This window comes from Spermophilus citellus (assembly GCF_964194105.1).
Source record: "Spermophilus citellus genome assembly, chromosome: 1".
Classification (NCBI taxonomy): Eukaryota; Metazoa; Chordata; class Mammalia; order Rodentia; family Sciuridae; genus Spermophilus; species Spermophilus citellus.
The window spans coordinates 144,261,879-144,284,181 of record NC_138182.1 but is presented as its reverse complement, the minus strand read 5'-3'; the positions used below and the strand labels follow the sequence as shown (position 1 = coordinate 144,284,181).

The window sequence follows — 22,303 nt, the reverse complement described above, 5'->3', positions numbered from 1 at the left end:
CTTGAGGCTTAATGCCCATTCTGTGGCCAACCTGAGCCTCAACCCTGGAGAGAAAAAAGACAGTCTGCTTTGTGACAGTCTTTGCAGGCCTAAAGTACTTAGATGACAATGTTTCGAATCTGAAAAATAGAAACATACTATTCAAGATCAAAGTAGCAGAAAAGTTACTTGTATCTGCTTGATACTAGAAGAAACTCAACTTGGCAACAGTGGTCAGTTTTCATAATGAAACATCCCTTAGTAATTTAATCTTCATGCTTCATAACAGACCAAAATCCCATGACATTTTCACATTGCATAATTTTGCCTTACTAACAGAATCATATCCTTGAAAATGATGATCATTCCCCTAACTAAAACAAACCCAAACTAATGTATGATATTTTTTTAAGTGCCAGATCAATATGGTCTAAAGCCTCAATAAGGATTGTGTGTAGGTGAATAAAGACAGCTAAGTGAATGTGTGTAAAGTGTAGCAAAAGCAGACAGATATTTATGTACAACATTCATAGAATGGAAAGTTAAATATTTTTGCAGTGTGTATTTAAAAGAGAAACTCACCATAATAGTGCCGTTTAAAAATCTTTGTCAAGTAAACTTAATGTCCTTCAGAAATGGGAGTCTGGTGGAATGGTGTTGGATACATTTTCACTCCCGTATGTTGTGAGCCTTGTGGGTCACCTCACCGTGGTGCATGTGCAAGGACGTGTGCACGCCTGTGCTTTGCTGTCCTATGTTGTGAACAGCTGTTCCAAAGGCACAAATGAGTCTCAGGGAGACTCGGCAAACTCCTCATGCTTACTATAGTCAAGAATTCCAGCGGCGTCCCAGTGTGTAGGTCCCAGTGCAGTCTGTCCAGAATAGCCAGCTCCATCCTCAGCAGCTCATTCGGGGTGTAGCCAAAGCCATAGTGCTTTATGAAGTCTTTTATGCGTGGAATCAACTGTAAAAAGAAAATAAAGAGGCCAAAGCCCTACATTATGTCATAGTAGCTTTTGTTTTCTTATCCGTGGGGGATTGGGCATATACGACCTGAGCAGAGTTGTCTTCCAGTGGCATGCCACAGAAAATGCTTCTAAAAGAAAAACCAAATCAGACCTTGGCTATCTATCAAGTCCCCAGAAGTTATGACACTGTAGTGCATGTCACATGGTCACCCTCTGCAAACAGGTCTTGATCCCCCAACTGCATGCCAGCTCAGACCCAAAGGTGCTTTGGAGACTGGGTGGGGCTGTTCCAGTTCCTGTGTTCAGCTACAAGAACTCCTCAAAGGTTTTCAGGAGCCATGGGTTTGGACTATTCTTGTTCCTGACCCCTACCATGGTTTCTTATAGAAAGTTTCTGCTTATGAGCTTCCTGGTCCACACCAGGCAGGCACATTGACAAAACCTCCTGTGGTTTTTGCACCACTACAGCTGGACACACTTCCCTTCAACCTGCATTGAAGGTGGTTTAGTTCTGGGAAAAATATGACTTTTCTCCAGAGGGACTTCTTAGTCCAGAGAAATAATAAAACTTGCCTATGAGTAAACACTGATGTATCAAGTGCATTAAAAACTTGGTCCTACTTTTTCAGGTATTTAAAATATTGCTATAACTTTCAGAAATACTTCTTTTAAGGGTTATTTCTTGATTTTTTTCATTGGGCAAAAAAAAGTTCAGGGAGCATAAATTATAATAAATAAGGGTTAAAAACATTTTTATTGAAAGTTTGGAACTGGACACACAAGCCTTTTGTTCCTGCTTCTTCAGACTTTGAGATCAGCTAAAGGAGACCCTTGGAAAGGACAGCAGTTTCCCCATCCCAAAGTAGAAGGGCTCAGAAGGTGGTGGGGAGGTCTGGGAAGGGTACTGAAAGACAGTCTCCTCCAAAACAGAAAAACATGGTGAAACTAAGTTGGCCAAACAAGCAAACCTGAAGCACTCAGCAGAGACTCTCCTTTACCTTCAGCCCATAGCTTTCCTGCCCCTCTCAGAAGAAGGATCCCAGAGTCCAAGGACTAAGTTTATTGGCATAACCAAGTCCTTAAGCATCAAGCAGCTTTCTTAGACATAGTTTCTGGGAGTAGACTTTAAGCCACATGGTTTTGGAAGACTTTTTTTCTCATTAGCAGATGCCTCTATTTAGTGGGCGTGACACATGGCATTTACCAATAATATCAGAAGTATGTGCCAGGAGGTCAGGCCTCTGGGTTTGCTGGGTCAGGAGAGTTCAGGTGTTTGTACTTCCCCATTTGTGAAGGTTGAGCCTGACAAGCCAAAAGGCAGGAGCGGGGGTGGGGGCCAGAAGAGATCCCAAGTGATTTTCCCAAAATGCTCATCATTCCCAAGGGCACAGCCTTTCAGGAAACCCAAGTGCTCTAGTGTCACATCTCTATCCTTCAAATGTGGCCCAGTGCAGACTTCCAGGGATGCATACCTCCTCCTCTTCATTCATTTTTACAGCAAGTCTCAAGGAGGTAATTGTGATAACTTGGAGTAACCTCTCTTTTATCTGCAGTATGAACACATTTGAGAAGACTATGAATGCCAGAAATAAACTGCAAAGCATCTGTGGGGATATTTTCTTTAATTAAAACAAACTTTTTCCCCTAGGGGAAACTCTACCACCCAGGGGCACTCTACCACTGAGCTACATCCCCAGCCCTTTTTTTATATTGAGACAGGGTCTTACTACATTGCCAAGGCTGGCCTTAAACTTGTCATCCTCTTGCCTCAACCTCCTAAGAAGCTGGAATCACAGGCCTCTACCATCAGGCACCCAGTTGGTGTCACTTTTAAATATTACCAACAAAGATGTTTCTGATTTCAGAATCACTGGTGACTAGTCAGTAATTCCTTTGTTAGGGGATGAAAGGAGTTAGGAAATATGGTACTCTTTCAGGGATACCATCCTGTCCTGCCTCAAGCCCAGCTTGACAGGTCCAGACAAGGACTTCCTACTTCAACAGGAAGCCCTTCCCCAAATAGGTCCTCAAATCCAATCCTGAGGATCACAGGACACCCAGACAAATGTCCATGGAGAGGTTCTAATCCCAGCTTTACCACTTGGGGCATGTGACTTAGTTTATATGCATTGGTTTATGCATATGGAGCACTCACTTCTCAGGTAGCAATAGGAAACAAAGGTTAGTTTCGTGTCCCACTATCTCTCACCATCCCTTAGAGGCCTCCCTACCTTCGCTGAAACCAGGAGGCGGTTGAGGATGGTGAGAGCCAGGTTAAAAGTGGTCTGAGAGAAGTGAAAGATGTTCTCACGTTTCAGGAGCCACAACACGACTTTCTGGTAGTCATTGCAGATCTCAGCCTGATTGAAAAGGTGGGCAGGGAGAGTTTGGGACAGCCCGTGTCCACCGGTAGCACGAGCTGCCTGCTTAAGGTGAACGGAGGGGCTATGAGAAGCCCTATCACCTTAATCCCGGGATGGGTGGCCCGGAGTCTCACCCATTGGTACCCCAACTCCAAGGGCACCTGCTTTTCGTTCCAATTCCCCAAATGCAATAGGGCCGGTTAGGAGGCAACTATTAGCAAAATTCCTTCCTGGTGCGGGAAGTCAGGGAATCCCGCCTAGTGCCTCGAATGGAGACGCACCTGAAGGGCCGGGCCTCCTGAGTTTTAGACACCTGATGGCGGAAGGAGCGGATCCGCCAGTGAGAAGGGCCCCGCCCCGAGGACCGGTACCTGGAGGTTGCCGCCCCTCCACAGACGTTCTTCGCGAAGCTGGGCCAGATGCAGGTGAACGAGCAGCCTGCGCTCGTCCAACAGGCCACTCCAGTCGGAGGGCACACCTTGATCGCACTGGGAGGACTGCTGTGTGGGTGGCGGGGACGCGGCCGGAGCGGTAGCAGGGACCCCGCCTGCGGCTTGCTGAGCTACCGCTGCCGGGTGCTGGGACAGCAGGGGTCCGCTCGCCGACGGCGCGGAGAAGGACGCCGCCCTAGGCTTGAGGATCGCCTGCAACTCGCTGGAGGTCGGCGGCGCGGCAGGAGAGGCTTTGCTAGGAGAAGGCGGGAGAAGGCTAAATCCCCCAGAGCTCTGCAAGGCGCTTTCCTCCGAGGCCGACCGCTCCGGTGGGAGCCGCGCATCTGAGGCCATGGCGTGGCAAGGATCCTAGGTCTGAGTCGTGGCTTAACCCAGCTTTTTATAGCCCAGTGCAAGGGACTCTGCAGCGGAAGCTCCGGGGTAGGGGCGGGCTCGGCGGGCCCCACCCCCAGCCCTCGCCCGGGAGGCGCAGGGTCTTGGCACTAGCTGGGGGGGGGGGGCATGGGCGGCGCACACCCGGCACTACTACTACCTGAGCTCACTCAGGTGAGTGAAAGATCCCCATCTTTCTTTCCCATCTCCACATACACCTTCTGTACGCCTCTTCCCCACTTGTGGCCTGAGCCTCCTGCAGTCTTCAGCCCTCCGTGTGGTGGCTAGTGACCAAGCCGACCCTGGACATTCGTGTCCGAGCACACATCCTGTGTCTTATCTCATAGTACAGATTTGGGGATACAGGTAGAGAAGCATCAGGAGCTCAGCTCCTCAATAAGACAGGTTTGCTATGGAATTTCCAACCTGCAGTGAGTGTGTGACCTCTCAGAGTCTCCTTCTCTAAAAAAGTGATGATACCTCCCTCAAAAGATAGTTCATCCATGCATGCATTTATCTTTTCAGTAGTTATTTATGGAAGAACTGCTATATGTTAGGTGCCAGAACATAACAGTGAACAAAATGTGCATGATACTTACATTCCAGTTAGGAGAGAGAGACAAAAAACAAAAATAGAATATATGGAAATAAACCAGGCACGGTGGCTCACACCTGTAATCTCAGAGGCTCTGGAGGCTAGAGCAGGAAGATCTGAGTTCAAAGCCAGCCTCAGCAAATTATCGAGGTCCTAAGAAGTTCAGTGAGACCCTGTGTCTAACTAAAATACAAAAATGGCTGGGGATGTGGCTCAGTGGTTAAGTGCCCCTGAGTTCAATCCCAGGTGCCAAAATATACATACACACACACACACACACACACACACACCCACACACACACACACAAACAAATACCAGCAATTCCCCTCTTGGGTATAGGCCCAACAGAAATGTTCATGTGTGTACCAAAAGACACATAATGCTTAGAACCACACTATTTGCTAAGGCCCAAACTCTAGCTGAACTGCTCATCAGGAGCTAAATGAGATAGATAGGTTGTGGTATATTCACACCATGAAATATGGCATTTTGTTGAAGAATAATGAACTACACTATGCTTAGCAAGATGCAAGAATCTCACAAACATACTGAGTGTAAGGGAACAGAAACACTGTATGACTGGTTTATATGAGATTTTGTTTAAGAGATGGGGTCTTGCTACATTGCCCAGGTTGACCCCAAACTCCTGGGCTCAAATAAACCTCCTGGCTCAGCCTCCCTAGTAGCTGAGATGACAGCTGCCTTCCATTGTATCCAGCCTTACAAGAAAAACTCATTACCTTGTTTAAATGGAGAAAGTGGTTACCTTTGGAGATGAATGCAATATGACTGGAAGGGGACACAAGGAGCTCATGGGGGGCTGGTAATGCTCTATTTCTTTATCTCGATGCTGAACACATAGGTATGTTTACCTTGTGAAAACAGATCAAGGTCTATATTTGTGATTTATACATTTTCTTATGCAAGTTACATGCTGTTAAAATTTAATCCCATTAAATGTATGGGATTATTAAAATATGTGGGAATACTAAAGGAGAAAAAAGAGGAACAGAAGATATATTTAAAGTAATGATGAGTGAGAATTTTCCCCAAAATAATGTCAGATGCCAAACCACAAATCTATGAAACTCACAGAACACCAAGCTGGATGAATGCAAAAAAAAAAAAAAAAAAATGTATCTAGGTGTTCACATTAAATTTGTAGAAAATCAAATATAAGAAAAAAAAATGGAAATAAGCCAGGGGCAGGGAGCCCTTATCTATAGAGGAATGATGATATGAATCACATTAGAATTGTCTTCAGAAATCATGCAAGCCAGATAGTGGAATGAAATATTTGAAGTGCTGATAGGAAAAAACCCCACCAACCTAGAGTTCTTGTATTCATTGAAATTAGCCTTAAAAAGTGAAATGCAATAAAGACTTTCTCAGGCAAATAAAGTTGAGGGAATTTGTCACAAGTAGACCTGTCCTGAAAAAAAAAATGTTAAAAGAATTTTTTTCAGGGGCTCGGGTTGTGGCTTAGTGGTAGAGTGCTCGCCTAGCATGCATGAGGCACTGGGTTCAATCTTCAGCACCACATAAAATATAAAATAAAGATATTGTGTCCACCTAAAAACTAAAAAAATAAATATTAAAAAATATATTTAAAAATATTTTTTTCAGAGAAAAAGGAAAATCATATAGATCATAGACTCAAATCTACATAAAGGAAAAAAGAACATTAAGGAATACATGAAGGTAAAATAAACTTTTTGTTGTTAACTAATCTAATAATTTATTGAAATTAAAGCATATTGGCTATATAGTTATAGATTATGGGTAAGCAAAATAAATGGCAACAATGATACGGGCATGTAAGGGCAGAATTAAGAATACTTTGTGGGGCTGGAGTTGTGGCTCAGTGGTACAGTGCTTGCCTGGTATGAGTGAAGCACTGGCCTCAAGCCTCAGCACCACATAAAAATAAATAAAATAAAGGTCCATTGACAACTAAAAAATATTTTCAAAAAAGAATACTTTGTAATAAGGTACTCACACTATCTGTAAAACAGTAAAATGTTAGTCAGAAGTAGATTAATTTTAAATGCATTAGTTTTAAATTTTTTTTAGTTGTAGATGGACACAATGCCTTTATTTTATTTATTTTTATGTGATGCTAAGGATTGAACCCAGTGCCTCACACATGTCAGGCAAGTGCTCTACCACTGAGCCACAACTCCAGCCCTAAATGCATTAGTTTTAAATGTACATTGAAAAGTCTAAGGTAACCACCAGACAATTTTTTGAAATATGTAAATAATATGCTAAGAAAGGATAGAAATGGCACCATAAAATACTAGTAACACCAGATAGTTACCTGAATCCACAGAAAAATGAAGAGAAATAAAAATAGTAAATAAGAAGGTTAATGTAACAAACTATAATTTAAGCTTAGCTCTCCTCTCAGCTTCTTTAGACCATTTAAAAGATATATCACTGAAGTTAAATTAGTATAAATCTGAAGTTGTTCATGATAAATATTATATATGTATGTATATGTGTGTGTGTATATACATACACACACACACACACACACTCATATATATAAAGCTCTAGAGCAACCACTAATAAAAATAACTAAAAAATACAGTAAAAATAACCATGGAAGAATTCAAAGGTTAAACTAGACAATATTAACTAAGTGAAAAACGAATAGCAGAGCAAAAAAGACATGACATTACAGAAAACAAAAAGCAAAATAGAAGACTTAAATTTAATAGTATTAATAATAATATTAACTGTAAGTGGATTAAACAGTTATATTAGTATATAGGGATTGTATTATTAACTGGAAGTTTGTGTCCCTTTAAAATTCATAAAATTAAACCCTAATCTCCAATTTTATAGTATATGGACATGAGGCTTCAGAGAGGTAATTAGAGTTTGATGAGGTCATAAGGGTAGAGCTGTCATGGTAGGATTGGTGCCCTTCTAAAAAGAACCTGCTCCCTACCCTCAGATTATTTTATGAGGCCAGGATCACCCTGATACTATAACCAATTAATAAATGAATGAATAAAAGATTCTTCTAAAAACAAAAACTACAAGCTTGGTTTAATTTCCCAAAATGTGTGCGTGTATGTGTGTGCGCACATGCATGCACACATGTACACCTATCTGATAAAGGACAACTGAGATGCACAAGCATCACAATAGAGCCAGAAAAAAACATTTGACAAAATCCAATACTCTTTCATAATAAAACACACTCCACAAATTAGGAACTTCTCTAACTTGATAAAAAGCATCTATGAAAAACCTACTGCTAACATCATGCCTAACAGTGACCAAATGCTTCCCAACTAAGATCAGGAAAAAGACAAGGATGTCTATTCTCATTACTTCTGTTTAACATTGTATAGGAGGCAATTAGATCATAAAAAGAAAGAAAAGTTTGGATCCAGACTAAACAGAAAGAAGTAAAACAAACACTACTTTTGGACGATATGATTTTGTACATAGAAAATCTTAAGGATAGAATACACACACAAACTACTATTAGAAGAATAAAGAAGGTGGGAAAGTTGCAAAGCATAAGATCGATATATTTTAAAAGTTTGAGCCAGGTGTAGTATACGCTGTGATCCCAGTGGCTCAGGAAGCTGAGGCAAGAGGAATACAAGTTCAAAGACAGCCTCAGCAATTTAATGAGGCCCTAAGCAATTTAGCAAGATCCTGTTTGAAAAAAAGGGTGGGGGCTGGGTATGTTGCTCAGTGTTTAAGCACCTTGGGTTCAACCCCTGGTACCAATAGAAAAAAAAAGGTCGATTTGATTTCTCTACATTACCAGAGAATAATCTGAAAATGAAATTTTTAAAAATTCCATTTACAACAGCATAAAAATAAATAAAATATTTAGAAGTAAATGTAATAAAAATGCAAATTCTGTACATTGAAAATTAGAAAACATTGCTAAAATTAAGTGGAACATTATATATATTTTTTCCATAACTAAAGGGAAAGACATGCATTGGAAGACTTAAATTGTTTTAGGCGAAACTTCTTGATATATGGATTCAGCAGAATCACTGTTCAATTTTCAGTTGCCTATTTGCAGAAATTGACAAATGTGTTCCTAAAATTCCTTTGGAGATGCAAGGTGAAAATCCCTGAATCAAATGGCCAAAACAATCTTGAAAAAGAAGAGCAAATTTGGAGACTCAGACTATGTGATTTAAAAATTTAGCTACATTCCTCTAGACAGTGTGGTACTGGCATTTGGACAGATGTATAGGTCAGTGAACTAGATCCAAGAGTTTAGAAATGATTAATTGGTTTTCAACAGAAGTGCCAGTTCAGTAGGGAAAAGAATATTCTTTTCAGCAAACTGTGCTGGGATAGCTGGAAGAGAACCATGCAGAAGAATGAAATTAGATCTCCATGTCTATCAATATACAACAGTAAGTTGAGGGCTGGGGCTGTAGCTCAATAGTAAAGCACTTGCCTAGCATGTGCAAGCCTATGAATTTTATTCCCCAGCGCCACAAACAAAATGAAACAAACAATTAAACAAACAAACAAACAAACAAAAAACTACTTTGAGATAGATCATAGACCTGAATATAAGAGCTAAAAATGGAAAACCCAGAGGAGAGAAAATCTTCACAAGCTTGGGTTAGGGAATGGTTTCTTAAATTTGCAACAAAATCACAAGGACAAAAGAAAATATATAGAAATTGAACTTGATCAAAATTGAAAACTTTTGCACCTCAAAGGACATCATCATAAAGTAAAACGACAACCCACAGAATGGGGAAAATATTTGCATATCATATATCGGAAAAGAGATTTGCACTCAGAATATATATAAAGAACTCAATGAAAAGACAAATAAAATGGGTAAAGGATTTGAACAGATATTTTTCCAAAAACGTTTTATAAATGGTCAATAAATACATGAAAAAATGCTGAACACCATTAGTCACCTGGGAAATGAAAAATTTAAAACCAAAATGAGATACTATTTTACACAGTGTTGGTGAGTGTATAGAGAATTGAAAACCTGATACATTGCTGATGGGAATTTAAAATGGTGCAACTACTGTAGAAAACAACTTGGAAGTTCTTCAAGATGTTATAAACATTAAAGTTATGAAATGATGCAAAAATTCTAGGTATACATACCCGAGGGAAATAAAAACATATGTTCAAGTGCTGGGAATGTGGTTCAGTGGTGGAGAACTCATTTAGCATGTATAGAGCGCTGGGTTTGATCTCCAGTGCCTGAAAACAAAATGAAGTTGGCATGTATAACCAGTATATATAAAATATCAGATGATGATAAGTAATATGGAGAACTATACAGTCGAGAGGGGAAATAAGAAAAACTGGAGCTAAGTTTTGAAATTTTAAATAGGGTGGTCGTGTTAGGGCTCACTGAGAAGGTATCTTGTGAACAAAATCTTTCTAAAGGAGGTGAGGGAGCAAGCAAGTGAGGTATCAAGGAGAAGAGCTTCTGGGTTGCTTAAGTTTGAAGCTGGACTTCATCATGGCCCACATGTGTGACCTTGGAAAAGTTATTTATTGGCTTTGTGCCTCACTTTCTTTATTTGTAAAATAAAGATAATAAATACTACCTATTTTGAAAGATTATTGTGTGGCTTAAGTGATTAAAAAAGAAAATAAAGCACTTAGAACATTACACTGGCAGTAAGAAAATGCTTTATAGTTATTTTCATTAGTTTCTGCTGCAAGCACACAGCCTTTGCATGCTAAGATAGAAGCATGCCTGGAATGTTCAAGGAGGCCTGGTGGGGCTGGTGAAGAACCAAGAATAAAAACGATAGGAGGTGGAGGGAGGGTTTGTGGTTTTTACTCTGTGAGATGAAAAATCAATGGAGGATTTGGAGGAGAGAAAAGATCTGATTCATATTTCAACACCATCACTCTGGCTCCTGTGTTGAAAATATAGTCATCCCTCTGTATCGGTGGGTGATTAGTTCTGTATAAAAATCTTTGGATGTTTGAGTCTCATATAAAACAGCATAGTATTTGCATATAGCCTACACACCCATATACTTTAAATCATCTCTAGATACCTAGTCCAAAGCAAATGCTATGTAAAGAATTGTTATACTATACTTTTTAGGGAATAATGACAGAAAATGTTTGTATATGTTCAGTATAGATGCGAATTTTTTTCCCAAATGCTTTTGATTTGCTGGTGGTTGAATCAACGATGCAGAATCCACAAATATGGAGGCCTGACTGTATACTAAAAGAGGTCAAGGATGCAATCAAGGACATTAATTAGTTCTGAGATGTTGTAATAATGCACATGAAAGATGTTGATGGTAAGTGATCATATTCTGGTTCTTAAATTTGAAGACAGGTCCAGTAGACTGGATATTGGGTGTGAGAAAGAGACTGCAGTTTAATCTGAGCAATTGTCTAGTTGTTGAGATGAGTCAAAGGAGCATTTTTTATTTTTATTTTATCTGTTTTTTTAGGGGCTTAAGAGTCGAGGAGGCAAGTGGAGAGGGGATGAGGATTTACATTTTTGATTGTGCTAAACTCCAAATGTTTGTTACACATCCAAGTAAACTGATGCTCAGGGGAGAGGAGAGTTTCGGACCAGAAAAAGAACAAATCATTGGTTCTTTCACAAATATTTATTGATATCCCACCTGTGCCAAATTTTATTGTTAGGTTCTGGAAATAAACGCAGGAATACTGACTCTTGTAAGATCACCTCCTAATGGTAAAACAGGTCATAAACAAGTTAGCAATCAAGCGAGGTAACGTATATAAGGTCTTTAGCTCTCCAGGTGGGACAATGTACAAATGCTATTGTTGTTTTCAATATTCGGGATATTATAAGTCTCAGAAGATAAGTGAGCCTCGCGACCTAGGAGCGCCTCCTTCTCCCAGCGGTCCCCAGCCAGGTATCCTTCCTCAGGGCTAACCGATTCTTTAGCACAGGGGATTAGCACCATTGCGCAGGCGCGGCCTCAGTCTGGCGTCCTAGGAGATGGACTTAAAACGCCTCCGCGCATGCGTAGTTCAAGAGGCCAAGGGAGCCCGAAACCTGGGATTGGGCGGGGCGAAGTTAGAGTGCGCTTGCGCACTACACACTCTAGTCGAAGAAGCCGCAGTCTCGAGAGCGCCCAGGAGGTGTTTCAGTAGACTCTGGCCAGCCTCTCCTGCGGACCCGGTGTCGTTGGGCTACACCCCGGTTGGGGACGTCTCCCGGGCACGGGAGTGGGCCACGATGCCGGTGAGGAGAGCCACTCAGCCGCTAGGGTTCTTCATCCCAGCGGCCTGGCTCGGGGGCGCGGCCGTTGCCATAGAAGCGCGGAGCAGGCGGGAGGCCCGGGTGGGGCGGGGCAGGGCCGGACCCCGTGGGTCTCGGCCGTTAAGGGAACTGGCAGGTGGGCCCAGGGCCCGTGGGGGTCCAGCCCTCTTGTGGAAGCACTCGGGAGCAGGCCCTGTTGCCTTTGTCCCTGCTGCATCCCATGGGGCCTGCGCTGTTTGACATAAAGGCACTGTGCCAGAGGATGCGTCCTGGCTCCCAGCCCGGCCCGCTGGGTAGGGCGTCTGGGGGCGGCCACCGAGGGTCGTTCGTACGCTCCGCGCCAGGTGGGGTCTGCGCAGCGGAGACACGCCCCGGAAAGTGGCCGGGCGAAGGTTGCCAGTCCCTGTTTTAGGGCCCTGACTTGCGTTTTCCTAGGTTTGAGCTGTCATTCCTCTTATGGCGCTGTAGTTACCGTGCAGAATGTAACCTGTAGGTGTCTTTGTGTGTGTATGTGGTGGATATACATAGTTACTGTTCTCTTAATAAGGTTTTTTTTTTTTTTAAGTTCAATAAAGGGTCATGGAGAAAACTTGAGCCTTGGAGAATTATTTATTGGTTATGCGGCCTCGGATAATTATTTAATCTGTCTGGGTTCTTAGTTCCTGCATAATGAAACTTTTCTTCGTGGGGTTTCTATTAGGGCGAAATAAGATAATACACAGGAGACGAAGAACAGTTTTGACATTTAGCATTCATTACTCTATATCTTTTTTTATTGTTTTCAAGTTATTAATTCAGTCAATGTTGGGCATCAACCACATGTTAAGCACTGAAGATACAGTATTGAGCAAAACCAGACGCATTTTTGAATTTGGAAAAAAAAAAAAGACTTGCTTTCTTAGGTAGAGGTGAAAATCATAGACATTTACAGAGATAATACACATTCTTAAAGCATGAAGTGAGTGGGTGGCATAAAGTAGTGTATACTAGTGATTGGAAAGTGTTCCCATGTAGGAATGCTAGCCTACATTGATATCAAATCGTGTATTTTTTATTAGAGATGGATCAACTGTTTTTTAAGAGACTTTAGAAATTGTGTGCTTGTGAAATTTTACCAACTAATATTTTAAAGTACTGTGAGATAAAAGATATTTATGGGCTGAATTCAGTCCCTTGACTATTCATTTGCATTTCTGATGTAGACAGAGGGAAAGACATTAATCAAATAAGGAAGAGAGTAACATTTTGTCCTTGGAAAAGAGAGCAGGGTGCTCTGAGAGCCTATAAAAGCATTTGACCTAATTAAAGAAGTGTTTCCAGATTAAGTGGCTATTGAGTTGAGTTCTGAAAGATAAGTAAATGTTATCTAAATGAAGAGGGGGGTAAGGAATGTTCTAGGCAGAAGGAATACCACAAGGAAAAGCCAGTGGTAAAAGAGAAGCATGGTGATTAGAAAAGACCATAAAACCCAGGGTGGATGTAGTTGAGAGCAGGTGAAGTATCTTGTGAAATAAGCCCGGAGAAGAAGTAGACATGGGCAACAGCCAGATCTTACAGACCACCTTAAAAATTTTTATCCTAAGATCTATGAGAAACTATTGAAGAATTTAAAGTAGAGGAGTCAACATGATTAGATCTGTGTTGATACTGACTGCCAGGAGTACAGACTGTAGGACAATCTAATTCGACATCCTACAGGAGTAAAGGGCCTAGATGATGGGGTCCTAGATTGTGGTAATGAAGGTAGAGATGGAGAGAAATGTGTTGTATTGGTATTATCTGTTAACTTGTCAATGACAATTTCAAAGTCAATGGCTTACATGTTTCTTTTAATGTTTATAAGAGTATCAAAGACAGGAATTTGATAAGTTTATGTTCAATGGAAATATTAAGCTTCATTTCAGTAATAGAATTGTATTTTGATTTATAAAATTTCAAAAATTGAAACTTTGTATATACAAGTTTCTTGAGTTTACGTCATTCTAAGACATGTTTCTCTGTCTGCTGTTGTACTTTTTTTTTTCACTCTTAACTTCCTGTTGTCTTATATAGAGAAGATAAGCCATGCATGGAGCTATATTTTAAAAATAATTTTACTAATATATTATAGAAAATAAAACTAGATATGTCAGGGGAACTAAGGACTGACTATATTCTTTTTTTTAAATTTTTTTTAGTTGTAGATGGACACAATATCTTTATTTTATTTATTAATTTTTATGTGATGCTGAGGATGGAACCCAGTGCCTCATGCGTATGAGGCAAGTGCTCTACCACTGAGCCACAACCCCAGGCCTGCCTGCCCCCCACTATATTCTTGAATTAAATTTATTAACCATGCTCATGCTCCTTGTGTTTTCTTATAAGCAGGAAACTCAGAACGTCAGGGACTTTTTTGTTGTTGTTGTTGTTACTGGGGATTGAACTCAGGGGCACTCAACCACTGAGCCACATCCCCAGCCCTATTTTGTATTTTATTTAGAGACAAGGTTGCTCTGAATTGCTTAGTGCCTCACAATTGCTGAGGCTGGCTTTGAATTCAAGATTCTCCTGTCTCAGCCTCCCAAGCTGCTGGGATTATAGGCAAGTGCCGCTGCTCCTGGCTGTCAGGGACTTTGTGCAGAAAGACAGTCAATAATATACTAGTTCATTTTCTGTACTTACTATAGAAGTAAATTAGTTTTTCTATCCCCTCTTTTGCATTGTAAAGAAAATATTTTTAAATTTATTTATTTTGGTACTGAGGATTAAAGCTAGAGGCATGATATAACTGAGCAATGTCCCCAGCCCTTTTTATTTTTTATTTAGAATAGGTCTCACTAAGTTGCTTAGGGCCCCCATAAATTGCAGAGGTGTGTCTTGGAATTGCAATCCTCTTGCCTCAGCCTCCCAAGTTGCTTGGATTGCATGTGTATACCACCAGGCCTAGTTTAATATCTTAAAAAAATTTTTTTAAATAGTAAAGATGGACACAATACCTTTATTTTATTTTTACATTGTGCTAAGGATCAAACCCAGTGTTTCACACATGCTAGGCAAGCACTCTACCAACAGCCAGCCCTATAGCTTAATATATTTTTTTGAAGTCTTTTTGTAGTTGTGGATGCACACAATGATTTTATTTTTACATGGTGCTGAGGATTGAACCCAGTGCCTCATGAGTGCCAGGCAAATGTTCTAACACTGAGCTACAATCCCAGCCCCACTTAATATCTTTTTAAAAAATAAATAAATTATATATATATATATATATATATATATATATATATATATTTAATTGTAGTTGGACACAATACCTTTATTTTATTTATTTATTGTTTTAATGTGGTTCTGAGGATTGAACCCAGGGCATCACTTGTGTCACTGAGCCACAACCCCAGCCCCTTAATATCTTTTTAATAAGCTTTTGCTGTATATATATGAGATCTTTAATTGCATTTAATGAAGACTTATGAAGTCCTAACATATGCAGAACACTGAGATGGCAACACAGTCCTTTTTAAATTATAAATTTAATAGGTTGATGGCAAAAGCAAATGTTCTTTTCATTATTTGTAAATATTGTCTCCACAGATCAATAAATCAGAGAAGCCGGAAAGCTGCGATAATGTGAAGGTCGTTGTTAGGTGCCGTCCCCTCAATGAGAGAGAAAAATCCATGTGTTACAAACAGGCTGTCAGTGTGGATGAGATGAGGGGAACTATCACTGTACATAAGACTGATTCTTCCAATGAACCTCCAAAAACATTTACTTTTGATACTGTTTTTGGACCAGAGAGTAAACAACTTGATGTTTATAACTTAACTGCAAGACCTATTATTGATTCTGTTCTTGAAGGCTACAATGGTAAGTGAATATATAGTTTATTTTTAAAAAATTTTATTAAGGCATAATTAATGTCCCATAAAGTTATCTCTTGTAATAGTACGGTTAGATGAGTTGTAGTAAATATATACAGTTGTGAAACCATCACTATAATACAGTTTTAGAGCACTTCCATCATCCACCAAAATTATTTTGTGCCATTTTGCAGTTCCACCCCCAGGCAACCATTGGTCTGCTTCTGTCACTACAATCTTTACCTTTTCTCAAAATTTCACATAAATGAAATGTCATCTTTTTAATCTTTTTTCTTTTATTTGGCATAATGTTTTGAAGTTCACCCATGTTTTGCATATACCAGTAGTTTGTAGCCTTTTATTACTGAATTGCCTTCCAGTGTATGAATACAACAATTTTGTTTATGCATCTAGATGTTTGGCTATGATAAATAACACAGCTATGAACATTCATTTATACATCTATGCACAAACATATTTCAAAGTTTCTCTAACATACAGTTTTCAAAATTCTCCCATGTCATAAGAATGTATCAGTATTTTATTCCTTTTTATGGCCAAATATTCTCATATGTTATATAGATATAACATTTTGTTAATCCATTCTTTTGGATTAACATTTTGATTGTTTGTACTGTTTTAGCTATTATGAATAATGTTGCTTTGAACATTCTAATGCAACTTTTGGTGTGAATATACGCTTTTAATTCTCTTGAATACATAATACATGGAGTGTAGCGTATTCTAATTAGGATCCCATTCTTGTGGTTGTACATGATGTGGAGTTTCACTGGTTAGGTATTCATATAACATTTATTTTTTCATTAATAAATGTGATATTACATATAGATTTTTTAAATAAATATCCTTTATCAGATTGAGGTAGGTCTCCCTTGTTCTTAGTTTGCTGATTTTTTTTTTAAGGAAAGTATATTGAATTTTTTCAAATGTGGAAACTTTATTTTTTTTTATTTTTTATTTTTTTTTCTGGGAGGCAAAATTAGCAATTTCTTTATTAGACAGCTAGTTAATGATCATTGTTCATTAAATACTTTTTCTGTTCAGGGCACTGTGCCCACTTCTTCATAAGCACCATTTATTTTATCTTATTAGAAATCCAGTGAGCTGAGCTCAATTTTTTTATATCTTTATTTTATTTATTTATTTTTATGTGGTGCTGAGGGTTGAACCCAGGGCCTCTCACGTGCTAGGCAAGTGCTCGGCCACTGAGCCACAACCCCAGCCCTCAAATTTTTTTTTTAATTTAATTTTTATTTTTTTTCTTTTTTTTAATTGATTATTTAAAGCATTACATAGCTCATGATATATCATCTTTCATACATTTGACTCAAATTGTGTTTTGAACTCCCATTTTTACCCCAAATACAGATTGCAGAATCACATCTGTTACATATTCACATTTTTACATAATGCCATATTAGTGACTGTTGTATTCTGCTACCTTTCCTGTCCCCTACTATCCCCCCTCCCCTCCCCTCCCCTCCCATCTTCCCTCTCTACCTCCCCTGCTGTTGTTCAATTCTCTCCCTTTTTTTCCCTCCCCCTTGCCCCTCATAACCTCTTATAATTTTATGGTGGAAACTTTAAAAAAGTTTTCCAGTACTGGGTATTGAACTCAGGAATGCTCTACCACTGAGCTAATAATCCCAGCCCCTTTTATATTTTTAAATATTTATTTAAATACTGGGGATTGAGCCCAGGGGCACTTTACCACGGAGCCTCATCCTCTGCCTCTGTCCTCCACCCTCTTTTTTGAGACAGGTCTAAGTTGCCAAGACTGGTCTTGAATTTAGTAGTCTTCCTTCCTGTCTTAGCTTCTTGAACAGCTGGGATTACAAGTGTGCACCACTATATCCTACTCTGTGCAACTAATGAAATAATCTTTTTTTCTGTGTGTTGATGTGGTCAATTACATTACTAGTTTTTCAGTGTGAAACCAGCTTTGCCACTTGGTCAGAAAGTATTACCCTTTTCAAATATTGTTAGATTTTGTTTGCCAAAATTTTGTTTAAAATGTTTGTATATGTGTTCATGAGGCATATAAGAATGTTGTTTTCTTGTAATGTCTTTATCTGGTTTAAATATCAGAACAATTCTAGTTTTATAGAATGAGGTAGGAAGTATTCCCTTCTTTTCAAATTTTATAAGAATTTTTCTAGAATTAGTATTATTTCTACTTTAAATATTCGATAGAATCCATCAGTGAAGCCATCTGGTCTTAGAGTTTTCTTGTGGGAAGATTTGTAAGTTTTGCCACAGATCAAGTTTCTGTAATAGATATAGGGCTTTTCTGGTTGTGCATTTTTTTTTTTTTTATTGAGTTTTAGTGGTTTGTCTTTCATGGAATTCCTCCATTTCATTGAAGTCAATTTATTGGCAAAAAATTGTTCGTATTATTCTTTTATTATTCTTAGTATGTTAAAATATAGTGATATAACCTTTCTTATTCATGATATTGGTATATTTGTAATTTGTATCTCCTCTCTCTCTTTTTTTAACCAATTACACTGATAAGAGCTATATCAATTTGATTATCTTCTGAGAGAAACAGCTTTTGGTTTAATTTTTTCTATTCTCTTTCTTTCTTTTTGGTTGGCAGGGGTGGCGAGTGATACTGGTAATTGAACCACCCAATGTCTCCTCCAGTCCTCTTTTAAAAATTTTGAGATAGGTCTTGTCAAATTGCCCAGGCTGTCTTTGAACTTGTGATACTTTTGCATTAGCCTCTAAAGTTGCTGGGATTATCCGTGTACTCCATGGTATCTGGCTTGTATTTATTTCATTGATTTCTGCTCTGATCTTTTTTGTTTCTTTTCTCCTACTTACTTTAGGTTTAATTTGCTCTTTATTTTCTACTTTTTAAGGTGGAAGCTGAGATAATTGAGAACTTTCTTCCTTTCTAATATAGGAGTTCAATGGCATAAATTATTCCCCAAGTTCTGTTTTAGTGGCATCTCACAAATTTTGTCATACTGTGTGTTTTAGTTAGCTATTCTATCACTGTGACCAAAACACCTGACATGAATAACTTAGAGGAGGAAAAGTTTATTTGAGGCTTGGGTGTCAGAGATCTCAGTCCGTTCTGGGCTCAAGTGAGGCAGCATGCCTTGACAGAAGGGCTCAGTAAGCAAAGCTGCTCAGCTCATGGGGGGTCAGGAAACTGAGAGGGGCTCCAGGGAAGATGCACCTTTCAGAACATACCCCAGTGGCTCATCTTCTCCAATCACACCCCACCTGCCTATAGTTACTACCCAATGAGTCCATTCAAACTACGATGAACAGGTCCAGTCATTTCACAATCCAGTCATTTCACCTCTGAATATTCATGCATTAACAGGAGCATATCCAAACTATAACTGTTTTCATTTTCATTCTGTTCAAAATACTTTTTTACTTCACCCCTGGATTTCCTTTTTTAATCTCTGACTTATTTGGAAATATGTTGCTTAGTTTTTATATTTTTTGAAATTTTCCAGAAATTTTTTTGTTGGTTCTAGTTTAATTTTATTTTAGTCAGAGAACATACTTTGACTTGAATCTTTTTAAATTTATTGAGACTTGTTTTATGTACTAGAATGTAATTTATTATTATTAGATCTTTGTGTATACTTGAAAATGCATGTATCTTTTCTGTTCTTGGATAGAGAATTCTGTAAATGTCTATTTGGTCAATTTGATAGTGCTATTCAAATCATCTGTGTACTTATCTTCAATCTACTTGGTCTGTCAATTATTGACAGAGGAGTATTGAAGTTTCTGAACATATTTTCAGATTAGCCTTTTTCTGTCAGTTTTTGTTTCATGTGTTTTTGGTCTGTCAATTATTGACAGAGGAGTATTGAAGTTTCTGAACATATTTTCAGATTAGCCTTTTTCTATTAGTTTTTGTTTCATGTGTTTTGAAATTCCAAGCGTACATGCATAGATGCTTAGGATTTTTAGGTTATCTTGATGAAAAAACCTCTTTATGAAATTATGAAATTACCTCTTCTTCTCTGGTAATATTCTTTGCTCTGGAACCTGCTTTGTCTGATATTAACATAGATACTCCAGCTTTTTTTTTTGATTAGTGTTAACATGCATGACTCTTTTCCATTCTTTTAACCTTTATGTGTTTTTATATTGGAAGTCCATTTCTATTAGGTAAGTGCAGTGGAGACCCTCATGATCACCCTAGACTCAGTGATTGTTCAGCGGACTCACAAGACGATCATATAGTTGTACTTATAAAAAGAAAAAAAAAAGATTAGAAAAGGTAAAATGTGCTTGGAGCAAAGTTTCCAGGAAACTAGATGCAAATTTTTTAGAGTTCTTTCCTATTGGTCACCCAGGATATACAGTGTGCTTAATTTTTTTGGCTTTCAGTATGAAAATACATATAAAGTATTATCTATCTGAGGAAGCTCATTAGAGACTCAGCGCTGGTCACATAGGAACCGTGAGCCCAGAACATGTCAGCATCCCAGACTTTTAGCAGGAAAGCTGAGATAGGGTCTTAGTGAGACCCTATCTCAAAAAATAAATATATAAATGATATTGTTTTGTATAAACTATTTAGGCAAGATGAGGCACTCTTTTCAGCTAGGGAATGATGGAAACCCCCTAACTTCAAATTCCCAAGGGCCAGTCTTGCAAGCAGGGCTTTCAAACAACAGCAGCCTCAGGTTGGCTTTGTTCTTTTCTGCACAACAGCATATAGTTAGTCTTGCTTTTTAAATTCAGTTTTGCTGTCTTTGTTTTTTTTTGTGTGTGGTGCTGGAGATCAAACCCAAGGCCCTCACGCATGCTAGGCAGATACTCTGCCACTGAAGTGCACTCCAGATCTATCATCTCTTTTTTGTGTTTGTTTTATTATATTTTTTGCTTTTTATTTGGGGTATTGTGGTTTTTAAGAGTATTTACATTTAGTGGGATTATGTGTTTGGGCTGCAACCTATCATCTTGCTATTTCTTTTTGTCTCATTTGTTCTTTGTTCTTTTTTTTAAAATTAAATATTCTTATCATTTTGTTTTATCTTTGTTGGTTTATAGGAATACACAATTGTTTTAGTCTGTGGTTGTGTTAAGATTTATGATATAAACTTTTAATATATTATGGTATACCTTCAAATGATATTATACCACAATGTACAAGAATTTTTTAACAGTAGATTTTATTTCTTTCCTCTCAAATTTTGTGTTGTTATTTTCACATATTTTACTTCTACTTATCGTAAATTCCATAACATATTGTTATTTTTGTTTAAACCATTAGTTATCCTTTAAAGGTACTTAAATAATAAGAAAAAAATTTTATTTATTTTTATTTTTATTTTTTTATGTGGTGCTGAGGATCGAACCCAGGTCCCGCCCGTGCTAGGTGAGCGCTCTACCACTGAGCCACAATCCCAGCCCAAGAAAAAATTTTATATAGTATCATTTTTGGTACTCATTGCTTTATGCAGATTTATATTTCCATCTAATACTATTTTCCTTCTGCTTGAAAAACTTTAACATTTATAATAGTGCAGATTTACTGCCTATGAATTCTTTCAGCTCCTATAGTAAAAAAAAAAAAAAGCATTTATTTCACTTTTTGTGTGTGTGTGTGTGTGTGTGTGTGTCTATGTTGTACAGGCATTGAACACTGGGGATTCTACACTGAACTACTTCTCAACCCTTTTTATTTTATTTTGACACAGATTCTCACTAAGTTGCTGAGGGCCTTGCTAATTGCCCAGGCTGATCTTGAACTTACAATTCTCCTACTTTACTCTCTTGAATCAAGGTCAGCAACTTAGTGAGACCCTATCTCAAAAAATAAATATATAAATGACTGGGAATGTAACTCAGTGGTAAAGCACCCCAGGGTTAAATCCCCAGTGCCAAAAAAAAAAAAAAGGAAAAATACATGTTCACTATACAATTAGGTTGACGGTTTCTTTTTTTAGTGTTTTAAAGAATTGTGCTCTTGTCCTCTCACTTGCATTGTTTCTGATCAAAAAGCTGCTTTCATTCTCATTTTTGTTCTTCTGTACATAGCATGTCCTTCTTCCTCTATTTTTTTAAATATGGACACAATGTCTTTACTTTATTTTTATTTTTTTTTAATGTGGTGCTGAGGATCAAACCCAGTGCCTCACAAGTATGAGGCAAGCACTCTGCTACTTAGCTATAACCCCAGCCCCTCTTCCTCTATTTTTTAAAAACTGTTTTTATTAGTGCATTATAGTTATATGTAAATAGTAGGTCTCTGGTTGTTTTAAAGTTTTTGTTCTTTGTTGTTGGTTATGTGGTATTTGATTATGGTATGCTTTGGTATGTTTTTCTTTGTGTTCTTGTGTGTGTGGTTTGTTAAATAGCATTTTGAATTTGTAGTTTGTAGTTTTCATCAAATTTGGACAAATTTCAACCATTATTTCTTGACATTTTTTCTTTCCTTGCCTCCAACCTTTTGGGGGGAATTCCAAAGACATGTAGGAAGGCTAAAAATTAG

The 22,303-nt window shown here is 38.4% G+C and overlaps 2 protein-coding genes across 5 annotated transcripts in view; one reads left to right on the top strand and one right to left on the bottom strand.

Moving 5' to 3' along the window:
• CCNI2 (cyclin I family member 2) lies at positions 1 to 4,137 on the bottom strand. Of its 2 annotated transcripts, none has more exons than XM_081292501.1 (4): positions 3,682 to 4,137; positions 3,179 to 3,307; positions 2,420 to 2,494; positions 1 to 943 (listed from the first exon to the last, which is right to left on the bottom strand). In XM_081292501.1, the coding sequence occupies exons 1-4, from the start codon at positions 4,093 to 4,095 to the stop codon at positions 683 to 685; spliced, it is 879 nt and encodes a 292-aa protein (XP_081148627.1). In that variant the 5' UTR covers positions 4,096 to 4,137; the 3' UTR covers positions 1 to 682. The 2 variants fall into 2 exon arrangements, with proteins under 2 accessions (XP_081148627.1, XP_081148628.1); XM_081292502.1 differs by having other exon boundaries at positions 801 to 1,075.
• A 7,566-nt stretch (positions 4,138 to 11,703) lies between these two features.
• The window catches only part of KIF3A (kinesin family member 3A), a gene marked incomplete at its 5' end in the record, with an annotated part of 44,626 nt that continues 34,026 nt past the window's right edge, over positions 11,704 to 22,303 (top strand). For 2 of the 3 annotated variants that reach the window (XM_081304298.1, XM_081304297.1), the window contains 2 exons: positions 11,818 to 11,949; positions 15,541 to 15,814. In XM_081304298.1, the coding sequence (XP_081160424.1) occupies positions 11,944 to 11,949; positions 15,541 to 15,814 (280 nt within the window). Of the gene's footprint in view, positions 11,950 to 15,540; positions 15,815 to 22,303 lie in introns of all 3 variants that reach the window. The other variant, XM_081304296.1, reaches the window with a different exon arrangement.